The 16938-nt window shown below is 40.8% G+C and overlaps 1 protein-coding gene across 1 annotated transcript; it reads right to left on the bottom strand.

Annotated features, from left to right (window-relative positions):
• Positions 1-3281: 3281 nt before the first annotated feature.
• On the bottom strand, positions 3282-5831 carry LOC149832126 (protein PAL OF QUIRKY-like). Its single transcript, XM_090012359.1, has 2 exons — positions 4853-5831; positions 3282-4315 (listed from the first exon to the last, which is right to left on the bottom strand). Exons 1-2 carry the CDS (start codon positions 5725-5727, stop codon positions 3505-3507), a joined length of 1686 nt encoding a protein of 561 aa, XP_089868485.1. The 5' UTR covers positions 5728-5831; the 3' UTR covers positions 3282-3504.
• Between the last annotated feature and the right edge of the window lie 11107 nt (positions 5832-16938).

Genomic DNA, 16938 nt, shown 5'->3' with positions numbered 1-16938 from the left:
TCCAGCTATGAGGTCTAAAACATTAATTTCATGATCCCTTGTAATCTATAAACAAAAAGTCCAACTACAACTGCTTCATTGGCCTTTGATTGATGCATTTTGCTTTTTCTTTTGTACAGTCAGATAATCTACTGCTCTCAACGTGATTAAAACTACAGAAAGTTCTGTGCCTGCACGCTGAAAAAAAGTTTTTTTTTCTGTGGCTAATAATTGCAATTATCTCTACTAATTTGGTTAAGCATGTCATAATCTGATGTGTCATTCATCAGTCACTGGGTAGTCCTTACATAAATTTAAAGGGAATCCTATGATAAGGAATCCTATTTACTTGATTCTTTCTAGTCAGACACTTTTCTTACAACCAAGTTCCCTGCAGATCGGGTAATCTCTAGGTGGGGTAACCAACACCCATGCCCTTAAAGGAGCCACCAGTGAAAGGCACCAACACACCCGGTGGGAGTAAAATCGTTTATAGCCGGACAATGTCGGGGGCACAGTTTTTTTGTTTTGGGCAAGTCAAGCCAAGCTTGAGCTCGTACAAGCCCAAGCAAGATGAGCTGAGCCCAAGCTGACTTGTTTAAATAAAAGAAATAGTTTCTTCATTGGGTTTACAGTGAAAAATGGAACCCTAGGCCAGTCGGTTACAAGTATACCACCTAACCAGCTGAGCTAACATTATTTTTGACATAAATGATACTTATATAAATGCTCATCTAGACAAGCTTATATGAGTCTGGACGCATTGTGCCTAATGGCCAAAAAATGAGCAGTTAGGTTCGATAACCAGGCCCTATATGCAGTTGGTAAATAAGGCAACCTGAAAGAAGGATTTTTGGCAAAGAATTCCCAATCAGTGTTTTCCGCATCCGAGCAATCCAAATTTCTAAAGGGAGCACCACCCACAAGAGTCTGTTTATCCAAAGATTTGTAGTACAGAACTTGCTTTTTAATTGCAAACTTGAGCTGGAACATATTCGTCCGTATCGGACAAGTTATTATAATAAGAGGGCCTCTTTTTCTTTAACGCGTCACATATGCAGTAGTACAACCTAGGGCTATTACCGGTCAAAAGATTGTTCCCACACCAAACTTGTAGATTTGCATGTCATTATTGTAATGAAAAGACGTACGAAGGGGCAATACAAAGGGTGAAAAACTCCACTCGTTACTGTAAAATCTCAGAGAATGCAAGCCAATCAAAGAAAAAGGTGCCAACCAGCACTCCGATGCAACGTTGGATTCCTGCATACAATGTACAAACTAAAAGAAAAAGCGTGAGGTCCTCTCTCAGTGAAACGAATAACACCATTTGCTGGCTTCACTAATACTTTTCCATGACCATATCGCCCCAATTTTCGACTACACGTAGTAACAGCAAATAAATAAAGACTTTCAACTTGAAAAAGTGGCCTGTTTGGATACTAATAGCTGGGATGAGAAGTGTTTGAAAGTTTTCTGTATTTGGCAGGTACCACCTTTAGTAGCCAGAAAAATATAAAAAAAATGATGCAAGATAGAAAATTGGCACAACCCATCCAAATGAGAGAGACTTTTTTGTTGAGAGAGTTTCTAGAAAGTACATTTTTTTATTAGAAACATTCTTCCATAAGGGTGGTGAAAAAATGTTAATTACTAAGAGAATTTATTTTTATAGTCCCCACCACCCATCTCACCACCACCACCCATCTCACCATGACCACGACCACCACCATCCATCTCACCACAACCCACCACCATCACCACCACCCTCCTCTCTCTCATTTTTTTCATATTTTCCCACTATGTTTTCTCATGCTACCTATGTCACACGAACTCGGCTAGGGAGGTGCCGCACCCGAGTCGACACGCCCTGACATGAGTGCGGACACAGGTGCTGCTTCAGACACGGCTCAGACTCGATCAATACCTAGTCGAACTCGGTCAACGAATTGAGGCCGAGTCCGTTCTTATTTTGGACTCAATCAACATTGATCAAGTCTAATTTTATCCATTTTAAGGTAAAAAACAAAAAAACATCTTTTTATATATTTTTTAAATATAAAAAAATATATATATATAGCATGAGTATTAAACATAAGCTTCAGAAAAAAAAATTTGAGGGACGCTGCCCCCTACGGCTCCCCTGACTCCGCTCGCGGACTGCGCAGCGGAACCCACACCGAGAAAAGCCCCAAACCCCTTTTTTACGAGAGCAAAAGTACAATTTGCAAAGTTTATAAAAACACTCATGCTGGTGCCAAACTTTAGAGGACAATATCCACATAGTCATATCAAAAACTCTCATAGGTAAAACTTTATTTTCCAATGCAAGTTTTTCTCTCGTCCAAACGTGCCCTTAGTGTCTCATCCCAAATGCATTAACTTCCATCCCAGCTGCCACTTTTCAAACAGTGGCCAGGTAGTAGTTTGACTAACTTTTTGCCAAATGCCCCCACTTGAAGTGGTGGGGCCAGGAGATGATGAAATTTTCTGTATGATCCACCTCCAAGCAATTAAAACCCATTGGCCACCCCCTTAGCCACAAGCCTGCTGCTTCAGCCTTTGCAGAAAGGGATGCACCCAGGTATTGACCTCTCAATGTCCTTCACCTACAGCGCCTTAGCCACCTAACCAAGGTGCACAAACTCGTGTCACACGTGGGGTCGTACATGTATCTTTGTGAGACAGTTTTCTACTGGAAGCACCAGATAGCAATTGCATTATGAATTATTGTAGAATATTTGATAAACCCATGATGGATGATCATTATTGCTATTGTAAGGCAAAAAAAAAATCAATAAAAAGAAATCTCCTGATGGACTTCTTCATCTCACCAACCCAATCTCCCACATGTATAAAATTCAAAACAGGCTTCACACTATGGTCCCATTAGATAATGGACACGTCTATATCTATTTAGATCTTTATGGCTGACGAGAATGAAAAAATATCAGAATCTCTTATCTCCGCATCCTCCCTGTAAAGCAACATAAACGCAACCCCACCTTTAGCACCAGAACCACCCTATGCCAATTGAATACCAACAGATAACAATGGATGAGATCACCAAATGAAATAGAGACTGAGACATACAGACAGTGACTCGCATATGTCATTTTATTAATCACAAAATCACACCACAACGGATTGACGGATACACCAAGTAGTAATGACTGAACTCATTACCTGTGAGAGAGAGAGGGAGAAGGGGAATGTGGGAGATACACACACACACACAGAGAGAGAGAGAGAGAGAGAGAGAGAGAGAGAGAGACTCAAGTTCCTTGTTACACCTAGGATAGACATACCAACAAATTATCATAATCAAACAAGGAACTCGTGGAATTTGACAGGATACAAAGATTATGAACAATAGACATATAACACTCAGAATTTCATAGGCAGACGGCAACAAATACACACACCAGAATCGAAAACTGCTGTGTATATGAACAGAACCCATCATCACCGAAGAAGCAGACACTGTACTAAAATAATGGCAAGAACTCACAGTAGCAGCTATGTCTATGATCTAGCTTGCTGCGTATCTGGGGAGCGCTGCGCTGATGCATCCACGCCAATTGCTGCCTGGAACTGCTGCCCTGCAGCGGCACTTGTTGGTGTTTGCTGAGTGTAAAACAATTGTGGCGAATGCGCCTGTGACTCGCCATAGTCGTAAGCGAAATGAGCTGGTGGGTGCAGGAGATGACGATACCCTGCATACTGCTGCTGCTCAAGGGCATGAACAAATGGGGCGGAAGCTAGCTGCATGGTTGCGGCACTAGCAGTAGTGCTGTACAAATTTCCAGTCAATTCTGGTCGTGGAGCTGAGCGAGAGGAGGATGGTGGTGGTGTTGATGCTGCATATGAGAGGATGGGCGATGGGTCGTTGGCCTGCGGCGGCACTGGAGCCACAACAGGTTTGTTTGAAGGATCCGCTATAGCGGATTGGTAGGCCGCCAAATTGAAAGCCTGGTTCTGCCTCAGGGCAGCCATGGCGGATGCTTGGGAGTGCAGGAAGTACATGGGGATCGGCTGATCCACTTGCTGCTGCTGAGGTTGCTGTTGCTGATGCTGCGGCTGGTGATGCACTTGGAAGAATGAAGGCATGGGTGGTGGCGGGATCGCGGACGTCTGGTGGCCGTGGAGATGGTGATACTCCGGCGGAAGCGCCTGGGGGATGAGGAAGCCAGGGTCCGCAGGATACTGCATCTGGACCCTGTAGTTCTGGTCAGGAAGTCCTCGCTTGGGATCGGCAGCAGTTGGATTCGGGATCGGGACTGCCGGAAACCTCATCGGATCCTGATAGTACGCGGATTTAGGCGGAGGATTGTCCCTGAGAAACAGAAAGCACCACCACAGTACAAAAAGCTTCAATTTTTGTTATTCAAACACTAGAAATTTGGGGTTTTCGCAATCCTAAGAATAGAAGTTCAGATCCTTCTTCTTGGTAATCCTAAAACTCTAGAAATTAGGAATTTCTTCAATCGAACCATCCAAATCTATAGTATATTCCTACACTAACCCTTGAAATCCGTATGCTTTGCGACACTAAACCTAGAAATTCAGATTTTTCGCAATACTAAACCTAGAAATTAACACTTTCTGCAACACATGCGCAAGAAATTCGGATTTGACTCAGACATTTCCTATTCCTCGACCAAAACACACGGATATTCGAAACCTTAACCAAATAAACTCTGAGTTCTTTCTTTTAGCTCAAACCCTAAAAACTTTCACATTTTTGTCTCCGCGTCCCTAGAAATACATTTTTTTTTCAAACGCGAAACGTAAACAAAAGCCCAGTTCTTTCAAACCTTAACCCCAGAAATTCATCGACGACGAAGAACGGCAAAAAGGGGAGCGAAAGTACCTGGCCGGAACCTCCCGATCTGGCGGGGGCTTCACGGCCTCCGACGTCAGCCCCATCTGCGCAAACTGCTCCTTCATGCCCGTGGAAACGATCCCGCCCGCCGGTTCCTCCGCCCTGACCCTGATCGGCGGCAGGTTCGACACAGAGGGCGCGGACGACGCCGACCCGAACGACGAGGACGTCTCCAACTTGGGCGAGTCCGGCACCCACTGCACCTCCGCCTTGCCGCCCTTCCCGCTCCCCGCGGCCGCGCTGCCGTCGCCGTTGCCGGAATCCTGGCGGTCCCAGTCGGCGGGACCGAGGAGGCAATCAACGGATGTGGCGGAGCCGGAGAAGCCGCAGGGGAGGCTGGCGGCGCCGTTGAGGGCGTCGACGAACCAGGAGTCGGCCTTGGAGTCCTCGAGGAGGGAGGCGAGGCTGGAGGCAGCGTCGAGCTTGGCCGGGAAGAGGAAGAGGCGGAGGCGGGAGGGGCGGGGCGAGGCGATGCACCGGTCGTACTCGTCGATCATGTTCTCGAGGTCGTCGTCGGTGGTGACGGAGATGAGGGAGTCGAGCTCCTCGTGGGGGAGCTGGTACCTGAGGGTGAACCTCCGGCCGGAGAGGAGGTGGCGGGAGAGGCGGCCGGAGAGGTCCGCCAGCGAGGCGTGGCGGTCGACGACGACGATCCGCGTCTCTCCGCCGACGTAGCAGAGGGACTTGTCGTGGGGCCGCGGGACGATCCGGCCGCCGTAGCTGCACATCAGCCGTAGCTTGCCGCCGCCGCCGGAGGCGGCCGGCGGCATGTCATCCCAGCGGTAGCTCTCCCAGTCGGCGGAATCCACCGAATCAGCGTAGGCCGCCGGGTCGGGCTCCGTCGCCGTGGTGGCCTTCGCCATTTGGCTGGTGGTAGTTCTGAGCACGTACTGACTACTGAGGAGAGAGGTGGAGCCTCCCTTTTTGTGCAGCCTCTTTTGTTTGTGGCGTCCAAAGAAGGATCGTCGTAGAAACGGCGGTAAGAGGAATAGTTTTTATTTTCTTTATTGGTGACAGTGAGATGACTTATTTTCAGTTGGATTAGGATTTTGGGTGTGGGTGGCAATTGGGTCGGATATACCAGATTCGAATCGGTTTTCCAACCAATTAGTTCGAGCCATATTTGATTCACAAAAAAGTAAGGATGGCAGTGGGTCGGAGGAAATGGGTATTGGTCTTTACTAGCTTTATTTGGGGCGAGGATGCATCGGAGATAACGTTTGAAGTCAAGACCTGTGCGTGAAAGGAGTTATGATTTTTTTCTGTGTCATACTATCTCGCCTTCCATCTCTGTTAAGAAAATGATTAAAATACTTTTATTTATTTTATAAAATTATATTTAAATTATATATATACATATATGTTTTAAAATTTCAATGATCACCTGGTATATAAAATACCTTTATATATATATATATATATGTGTGTGTGTGTGTTTCGAAATAAGTTCTAAATTTTAATATTCAAAATTTTATTGTTTATTAAACTACAAAGGCATGAACGGGGCAGGGTGGGGTAGAGGTCCAAAGTTTCTTCTGCCATGGAGATGAATAAAAAAATTGAGGGCAATATTTTGAGACGGGGCGACGCACCGTCCCGGTCACTGCCATCCCTAGAAAAAAGTACTTGGAGAAAATCTGAAGCCGAGATCTGAATATGACCCAGAAAATATCCTCAAATAAAGCATCGGATTTAGATCGAGTGACCAACCCGGTCAGAATCATTAGGCATTAGCAGAAGAATGCCTCTATCGTCTTCGACCAAAACTCTCAGGGTGTTATTTGTAATTTCACAAGGGAGAAGAATTCGAGCTTGGAATGGCAGAGCATCAGCAGCATGACGAAGATGAAATGTCAATTGCAAAACCGATCGGGATCTTTAAGTAATTTACCCGCTGGGTGATTTGGTAATTTCACTGGAACGGTTCGGTAGTAGAGGTAGGTGGGGCCCGCTGGTGATGCTTTTCGCTTCGTACAGATATAACCTGGCTGAGGAGGACGTTTCCGACGAAATTACCAAAACAGCCCTACAATACAAACACAGCCCATGTCGTCCGTATCGGAATCAGACTTTGGCCAACGATTCAGATGAATCGACTTATATACCGATTCTCAAGTGCTGAATCGGCTAAAAAATAGAAAATTCTAACAAAAAATTTATTATCTGTCAATTAGAATTAGTGACGACAGAGACCGAAGGAAACTGTAAAGAGAATGGATCGGGGATGAAAATAAAATTAAAAATCCGTGCAGAGATGAAGACTGGGATGAACTTACACTTTCTCTTGTTCCCCGCCGATCTTTGATTATGGTTCTTAATTATTTAATAAAATTACATATAATTCATATATGTTCTTAATACTAAATTTTTAATCCTAAAACTTAAAATAACCATTTCAACTTTTTCCCTTTCAATTTTTTCTCTTGACTGATCGGCCTCTCTTTCTTCTTTTTCTAAAAAAAAATGTAGTAGCAGCAGGTAAGAAAAAATAAGTTTAGTGAGATGCCATAACGGGGGCAGGATAGGAATGAAAAAACAAGAATAATAAATTTAAGACGGGACAGAATTGAAGGTCCAAAAGTCTCTCTTATCACGAGGATGAAAGTCACTATTTTTAGACGGGGCGGGGATGGAGATTGGAGACCTTGTCCCCTACACTTACCCGGGTCCACTGCCAACCCTAATCAAAATATGGCATGTATTAAAAGCTATTAAAATAATATTAAAAAATATTTCAATTCAAGCCTGTAAGGACCGATACTGACAACATTTTACAACACTATGTTCCCACATTAAAGGAGGGTCACTAGTGTGGCCATTAATGACGCCTCTTGAGAAATATTTGTAAAATTGTTTTTCTTCTCTCTATCATTTATTTATTTTTTTGTCAATCGTTGGCATGAAATTAAACACCCGTTCTAAGAAAAGATGAAGCTTAGTTCGCTAAAATGTTGGTGGCCTCAACTCTAGAGACAGAACTCTCTACTTGTCAAAAACGGAACAAAGAACATAAGCCAAGCATCTTAGCTCTTGTGGAAACCAAAATCGAGGTGGTAGACGATGATCTAATCAATTACCTATTCAAACCGTCTATCTGAGCCTTAGGTGTCATCATAGATCACTCTATGGGAGTGCGTCTTGGGAAAGTGCCCGGGTTCGTATCAAGACTGCACCATCATTAATATCAGCTTCTCGGGGTCAGCTCCAGATTTTTATTTTCACCTCACTATTGTATATGAACCGACCACAAACTGGCTTCTGGAGTGAATTAGACAACAGAGGGGCTTTCACTTATTTCGGGAAAATTTGATTATTTAAGATTGAAAACAAGCACAAGAACAAAGATCACTCAATAAACTTCATTAACTAAAAATTAAAATGATCATACATATTTACAGTGCTTAATAACAAATCCTAAAAACAAATAACATGAAAAATTAAGTGGAGTAGGACTCCCACAAGGAAGAAAAAGCTCTGAAAAATGGGTCAAAATTCTGTCATCTTCTTCCCACGTGGCTTCATCTACTCTGCTTTCACTCCATTGCATGAGTATCTCAGTAATCAGGCGATCGTCTTATCCGAATCATCGTTTGCCCAGTATGCAAGTGGGTTGGGGTTGTGATGCTACCTCTTGATCCCCAGCTTCAGAGGTTTATCTGGTGTTTCTCCCTTGTATGGTTTTAAACACGAGACATGAAACACGGGGTGGACCTGAACTTCGGCAAACAGATCTAAACAATAGGTTATCATACTGATTTGTTCCCGGATAAAAAAACTAGTCCATAGAACTAGGGTGCCTGCAACTTGTGATGTGTTGCCTATTTGGAACTGACATGAACAATGCTTTTTTTGTTATATGATCACTTCATACGCTCCTGAGTGGTAGTCATGTTGTGTTGTAGTAATCACAACAACTGATCTTGCTCGAGCAATGAGGCTTCTAAGACATTTGATTGTGTTACACCTCAGACATAATCCACAACAGTGGAAGGCAACTTTCGTACACTGTCTAAAACGAAGTTGCATGTATCGTTGAATGATAGGCCATTTTATAGGACCACTCAGCCCAAGGTAGGAGACTCACCCAATCCTTGGTCGGTCACCAATGAATGCATGCATGCATGCAGTACTCTAAGAAATTATTAAACACCTCCATCTGAGAATGGTATGTGGTACTCATCGCCAGCTTCGTTCTTTATAATCGAAAAAACTCTACCAAAATCGTGATGATGAACAAGGGGTCGCGATCACTGATTATAGAATGAGGCATGTCGTTTCAAACTTATAGTGAAGCGTAATCGACTACTATATTTTTTGCTTCCTCTTGACCTCTTGATTCTTCTGCTTTGCTTGTATTGCTTTGTATGTTTAAATTTGCTCATTTTAGCCTGTAATTTAGGGGTCACGAGGAAAGAAAAAGGCTTCATCGGCCATCTCAAGTCTTGTGCTATGAATGCATAAGTAGGTAAAAGAGTGCATGTACTGGAACAATGAACCCATTTTTTTTTATGAAGAGAAGCCCTCGTTGAAGCTGAGGGGAAATCTTAGGGAGGAACACGACCACCTTGCTTTATGTGGCACACCTCTAGAAGCTACAAACACACCGATGCACCAATAAAGTTTGATCCAAGGTCTTCAACTCAACACCTTGACAACGACCATGCTAGCCATGTGGTCGACCCCTGCAGTGGTTTAGTGGACCTATTTGAAGTGGCTCATTTGGTATCGGAGAAGCCTATGTATGAAATTTTTAAATAAATTTTTTCTCTTTTTTGTGTGTGGTATAGAGAGTGAGTTTTGACTAGAGATGCACACGAGCTGAGTTTGAGCCAAGCTTGGGCTATTCCAACTTGTCAAAATCACTTTGTCCAAGCTTGGAGTCGAGCTTGTAAGGCGTTGTCCAAACTTAGCTCGGTTCCGAGCCCAAGCTCAAGCCGAGCTTAAACAAGATTTATTAAAAAAAAATGCAAATTAATTAAAGAAGGATTTGATCCTCCGACCTCCTTAACGTTAACCAAGAAACCTACCGTTAAGCCAAAACATTATTATTATTACTAAAAAAAATCTTCACATACTAAGAATTATCAGCAAAAAAAGGTGCAAAAGGCAAAATTCAAATCCAACACGTTGTTAATAAAGACTAACGCCCTACCCATTAATTACAATAACAATGCAATTTTGAATTTTTTTGCAAAGATAATATATATATATATATATATATATATATATATATATATATATATGGGGTTTGCAATGAAAGCTCGATAGGTCGTTCAAGCTATAGCTCATCTGACCTTCATACATCAGTTCAAGCTCAGCTCATTTATGAAGCAGACTAGCCCTAGCTAAGCTTTAATGGAGCCGAGCTCGGTTCGGTGTGCATCCGTTGTGAGCTCTTTGTTTTGCATCCATACTATGTCTTGCAATGAGAGATACTTCCTTGATCGAACCTGGGATTATTTGGACTTGAGCCCACCAAGGAAGATTCAATAAGCTTATCGGGTCAGGTCAATAGAGTACGGCCAAATTAAAGCTGGATCTCGTTTAAATGCCTCTAAACCAGACGTGGGTCCTGATGTCTGAACATGAACCACAACATCTGCATGTAAATGCTCAAAACAGCAGGCGTTGTCGATGATCTTGCAGGGTCTGGCTCTTCGTGTTGAACTGGACAAGGAACTATATCGGGTTAATGAATCTGTATGGGCCCCTACCAATGGGGGCTCCGAGTTGTTGGTAGGAGCTATCATCTCTGTGGTAGGACGTTGCACGATCAAAACCCATTGGTACGTTGAATAATAACTGGTGGGGGTCTGCCTAATCCCAGCTTGCCTTTAAAAAAAAGAAAAAAAAAATTGTATGAGGCCCCACAAATGTGTCACATCAATGGATAAGGATCCAGATCCATAAAAATGCTAACGAATCTATGTGGGGCCCATAAAAAAGCCCCACCAATTAACGAGGGCCCACACCCATAAGAGCCTTGACAAAGAACAAGGGTCCAGAATCCAGATTGATGGAGTTGAGATAATTCATAACCCATCCATTCCAAGAAACAATAAGTCCCATAAGAGCCTTAACAAAGAACAAGGGTCCAGAATCCAGATTGATGGAGTTGAGATAATTCCTAACCCATCCATTCCAAGAAACAATAAGTCCCAATTTCACTATATTATTTCTATTATTATTCAGATTTTTTTGGCCTGGAAAAAACTCACCGTAAATTAAAAATTTTGAAAAATATATTTGACCAAAACAATCATGTATAATACGCAGAATATATGAAAATCGATAACAATATAAAAGCCGAACTGAAAATTGATTACAGTCATGACATTTTGAAAATATTTCAACTCTTTAGAATCGTATTGTGTTTTGAAAATATCAGTGACAAAATCGTCATACTTCTAAAATGGATATATATTTGTTGCAACCGTTTGTATATACAATCTACTTGTGGGATAATTAGAACATGTAAACTGGTATGCAACAAAATTTTCATAGGTTTTTTTATTTTTTTTCTAAAATTTCACCATAGGGATGTGATGCTTGGTTTTATAAAATCAGACTCTTAGATCATTTCCTTACTATGTATAAGAAGAATCTTTTAAGGCTTGAAAATCAATGGCTCAGAATTTTTGTAAATATTCAAGCATACAACATCACATTTCTTGATCCGATTACGATGATCCAATAGTTGATTCCAAGCAAATGAACCACGCCGAATGCATCTTTAGGGTTAGATTGGCAAAAAAACCTATAAAAATCTTGGTTCATAAAAGCTTACATATTTTGTTGGTTTACATATTTCAGTTTCTCCTACTTGTGATCTCATGATGCTAAGTAGGTTTAATTCAATCTGACATTTTATATGTAATTGGATGTGGTTTTTACGACACAGAATGCAGGTCTTATTAGTCAAAAAATTGTAAAGCAATTTATAATAATAGAATTTCAGATTGCCAAAAAATCTCACTTACACATTGGAGTCCAGTGATCCAAATGCCAAAATTGATTCAAAATTAGGCGAGGAAAAAATCTGTTCCTCCAATCATCTCAAATTGGATCATAAGAAAGTTAGAAAATCAAAAGAAAAATCACAAGAAATTTGGAGAAAATTGATAGCAAGCCATTGAGACCCACTATGCTTTTATTAACCTCCAAAACTCTCATTGTGTTCATTCTTATACTAGTAGGTACCTCAACAACGGGGGGATCCGCTTATCTAGCAGGATCAGCTAATGCACAACACCTTGTGTTGGGACGTTGCAAGTTAGAACCCCAAATGGTATGGTTGTCCTAATCCAAGCTTTCCCTATCGAAAAAAAGAAGATATTAGTAGGTACCTCATTACCTACCAACAGGAGGGCTCTGCATGGTTGGTAAGAGCTATCAGGGCACGTCTCCTTGTGGGAGGTTGCAGGTTCAAAACCCCAGTTACCTATAGGTCATATTTTTCTATTCTTAATAAGAGAGATCTTTTTTTTTTCGATAGTCAAGCTGGGGTTAAGGAGACCCCTACCTGATCATTGATCAAAAAAGCGATCTTTTTTTTTTCTAAAGGCAAACTGGGGTTAGGCATACCCCTTACCAGTTATACAACTATACAGTTGGGTTTTGAACCTGCAACGTCCCAACACAAGGTGACATGCACTAGCTGTTCCTACCAGACGGGCCGTTGGTATCAAAAGAGAGATTTTGTTATTATACAGAGGAGAATTCTCACCCCAATCAGGTAAGTTACAATTTCAAATTACATTATTCTATGAACTCATTTCTACCTAGAACTTGTTGACTACATTCATTTTATTTAGGGAAAACCACCCATCACTGACCACACATTGGTTGGCCATAGATTGGTAAAACCCTTGAGGTTTTTCCTACCTACTGTGGAGTACACCCAGTTTCGACCTTGCGGCAAGAGACACCACCTGTGGGTTTTAAACTCATGATGTCTTGTCAACTTGTAACATTTACAACTCACCCATACCAGATGAAGAGAACCCTTGTGGGCAAGTGCCCATAAAACTTCAATGTAAAACTTTGGCTTGCCTATTTCACCTGCTAAATGAGCTTGGACGAACAGAAAACAGTGACGAGCAATCTTTGATAGTTTGGCAAGTGTAATCTTGAAATAAACTTTTCAACGGCTCAAAGATCGTGAATAGCGGTTAAACAAAGCTATAGCAGGCTGAAGTTGCTTGTGTCAGTTTGCTCTTTTTATGAACCCAACGATCCGACTGATTTGAATTACTCTCAAATTCAAATAGACCAAAAATTGACAAAACCAACCATGTAAATGACATCTATAATGTCAATGTACCAAAAAATATTAAATAAATAAGGTTGTGCTAAGTCTTGCGGATGAAAACAACCATAGCAAATCTTTATCCTTCTGTAATATCACGGATATTTGCTCTGTTTTTTTTTTGCAGTTCAGAACCCATAAATGTATTGGATATGATCGATTTATGAGGAATTCATACCTGGATCATGTGTTTTTCATGAACAAAACGATATTTGGAGCCTTGGAACCTTATAAAAACCCATCCATGTGTCGGAATCCAACACTTCAAAAGCAGATCCTTGTAAAATCAATTTCATAGATCACATCTGTCCCGTCAGAATTTAAAAATAAAATGAAAGAACCCTAAAAAACTCATTTAGCACGAATCATATATATATATATATATATATAAAGTCCTATCTAGTCTAATCTCAATGCTCATAAAATAAGAAAAAGTATAATGTTACTACCTTTGAATGTCTTTTTCAAATTGACTTTGTAGTGTAGTGGTAAGCCATGCATATCCCAGCGTTTGACGTCTTTCTTTTTTAGGTGTGGAGACCTACACCTTGATTTCCATACGAAAATGGGATACTTAGTTCGTTGTTGTTTTCCTTTTTAATTATTTTTTTTCTTAATCATCCGGGGTAAGATGGCCATCAAAATTGCACTTGATGCAAAGGATATCTTGATGGCATTTTACTGAGAAACAAACACAGAAAGTATACATGTATTCTCTAAAGCGAGTGCAGGAAATTCGACGTTCTTCTCAGTTGGTCGATGCCCACAATGAGCCCAGGCCTTAGGTCGACGATGAGCAAAACCCTATACCACGTAAATTGGATGTGAGATTTGGGTAGGATTACAGCTACGAATCTCTCATCATCTCCGTAGCATCCTACCCCCTTATATAATGGGAGAAATAGGCAGTTACGTGAATGGGGTCTCTTCACATTCACGTAACTCCCACCCACTAACCCCATTATATGGCCACTAATGTGACCCACTAATGGCTGTCAAACTGGGTCACCCTGTGGGTTGAACCCAGACTCATTATGTCCAACATTCTCCCACTTGACTCATTGACACCAAAAGTGTACTAAATTGAAGTGTATACCGTTATCTCGATTTAATTCTTCATGCGGGTTCACATGCCACCCTTTATCAAAAGGATGAATCATATGAGTCATGGATATGAACACTCCTTTATGAAATATCATATTCTCATGTACTACACTATAATCCACCTTCAGTGCTTAAGCATGTTGAAAATTACCTTTATAAATAGGTTGGTCTCTCACCTATTCTATTGGTTCTTTAATATTGTTATTATGCTATTCTCTAACCCATATGAGAGATCCTTTATGCAAAATCAACAATATACAAAGACATAGAGAATCAAATTCATATACACAAATGTGATCACTTAATGTATTGTCATACATCAGAAGGAATAAAAAAGACCCATCCCCTTTACATGTTGAGAATACAATCCCGGTGCTAGCCCTTTAGTAAGGAGATCCGCAGTCATTTCTTTCGTCCCAATTGTATCAATACATACCAGATGATTCTCAGTCCTTTCTTTAACAAAAAAATATTTTAACTCTATGTGTCGACACGATGTTGAGCTCTTGTTGTTATTTGAAAAGGACATGGTTGCTTCATTATCACAAAAGATCTTTAGTGGTCTCTCAAGAGAGTCCACAATACCAAGACCTATAATAAAGTTTCTTATCCAAATGGCATGTGATGAAGTCTCGTATAGAGCAATAAATTCAGCCTCCATGGTATGAGCAGCAATGGTAGACTGCTTTCCACTTCTTCATGAGACAACACCACCCGCTAATAGGAAAATGTATCCAGTAGTGGATTTTCTACTGTCAATACACCCACCTAAGCCCGCATCAGAGTATCCAACGACCTCTAGGTGGTCAGCTTTTCTGTAGGTCAACATATAGTCTTTTGTTCCTTGTAAATAGCGCATGATCTTCTTCATTGTCTTCCAGTGCGCAATGCCTGGATTTGACTGATATCTACCAATCATTCCCACAACAAATGCTATATCAGGTTGAGTGCAGGTCTACACGTACTGTAAACTTTCAACTGCCGAAGCATATAGAACAACATTCATTTGAGCCTTTGTTATATCATCTTGAGGATAGTCTTTTAAGCTCAATTTATCCCCTTTCACTATAGGTGCCGAACTAGGAGAATAATTCTCTATCCCATATCTTTTAAGAACCTTAATGATATAGGATTTTTGAGAGAGACAAAGGACACCCTTAGTTCTGTTGCGACGGATCTCGATTTCAAGAACATAAGTGGCCTCACCCATGTTCTTCATATTAAAATGAGAGGAAAGAAAATATTTTGTTTCATGTAATAGACTCAAATTATTAGTTGCAAGAATAATATCATCAACATATAAAACCAAAATTATGAACTTACTCTCACTAGTCTTAATGTAAATACACTAATCAACAATGTTTTCAGTGAATCCAAAGTTCATAATTACCTGATTGAACTTCTTATACCATTGGCGGAAGGCCTGTTTAAGTCCATAAATTGACTTATTCAATTTGCAAACTAAATTATTTGAGTCATCTATACTAAAACCAGGAGGTTGTTGCATGTATACCTCCTCTTCAAGATCCCCATTCAGGAAGACAGTTTTTACATCCATCTGATGTAGCTCTAAATCAAAATAAGCCACGAGGGCCATAATTATCCTCAATGATTTTTTAGTTGAGATAGGAGAAAAAATCTCATTATAATCAATGCCTTCTATCTGTGTGAAACCTTTTGCAACAAGCCTAGTCTTGTACCTCTCTTAATGACCTTTAGAGTCTATTTTGGTCTTATAAACCCATTTACAACCAACAGGTCTAACTCCATCAGGTTAAGATACAAGATCTCATACTTGGTTCTTCGCCATAGAGTCAAGCTTTTCTTTCATGGCATTGATCCAATGTGTTGATCTTTCACTTTTAATGGCTTCTGCAAATGTGAAGGGATCTTCATCAATGTCTATGAAATCATATGACTCTTGTAAATATACCACATAGTCCAAATAGATAGCAGATTTCTTGATTCTGGTGGACCTCCATACAAGTGCTACAGGTGGTTCAAAATGAGTCTTTGTATCCTGTTATTGTTGTATATCCTCATCAACAACCGGATCTAGTTGGGATTGATGTTCATTGACCAAACTTTCTCTTACATTACCCAAAGGGACAATGATAGAAAAAATCAGGTCTTTATCCTTAGCAGGTGAGAAACCTGAATCCTGCATTTCCTTAAAATCAATATTTTGAGACGCAACTATTCCAACAGAACCATTTTCAAGAAATCTTACTTTATCTGTTTCTACTATCTGTGGTGTATGAGATTGATAATAAAACTTAAAGTCTTTTGACCTTTTTGGATAACCAATGAAGAAACCACTAGTTGTCCTAGGATCAAAAGCTTTTATATGTGGGTTATATAGTTTAGCTTCTGTCGGACATCTCCATATGCACATATATGACAAAGAAGGTTTTCTACCTGTTTATAACTCGTAAGGAGTCTTTTGAACAACCTTCGTAGGAACCTTATTCAAATTATGCACTGTTGTCCTAAGAGCTTCACCCTATAAGGTCAAAGAAAGGTTTGAGTGATTCAACATCGCTCGAACCATTTCTTTAAGCATACGATTTCTTCTTTCAGCTACACCATTCTGGTATGCACTATCAGGCATGGTATACTGAAGTACAATGCCTTCCTCTTTTAGAAACCGCGCTAATAGACC

The sequence above is a fragment of the Nuphar pumila genome, chromosome 7 (genome assembly GCF_984573655.1).
Source record: "Nuphar pumila chromosome 7, dmNupPumi1.hap1.1, whole genome shotgun sequence".
Lineage (NCBI taxonomy): Eukaryota > Viridiplantae > Streptophyta > Magnoliopsida > Nymphaeales > Nymphaeaceae > Nuphar > Nuphar pumila.
The sequence above is the reverse complement of the archived record's forward strand: the minus strand, read 5'-3'. Positions and strand labels throughout refer to the sequence as shown.

What these genes read in the sequence shown, in the direction of transcription:
- LOC149832126 (XM_090012359.1), bottom strand. Translation starts at nt 5,727, where the DNA reads ATGGCGAAGGCCACCACGGCGACGGAGCCCGACCCGGCGGCCTACGCT. An exon ending in GATCGGGAGGTTCCGGCCAG is followed by an intron (nt 4,316 to 4,852) that starts GTACTTTCGCTC and finishes TCTGTTTCTCAG; the next exon opens with GGACAATCCTCCGCCTAAAT.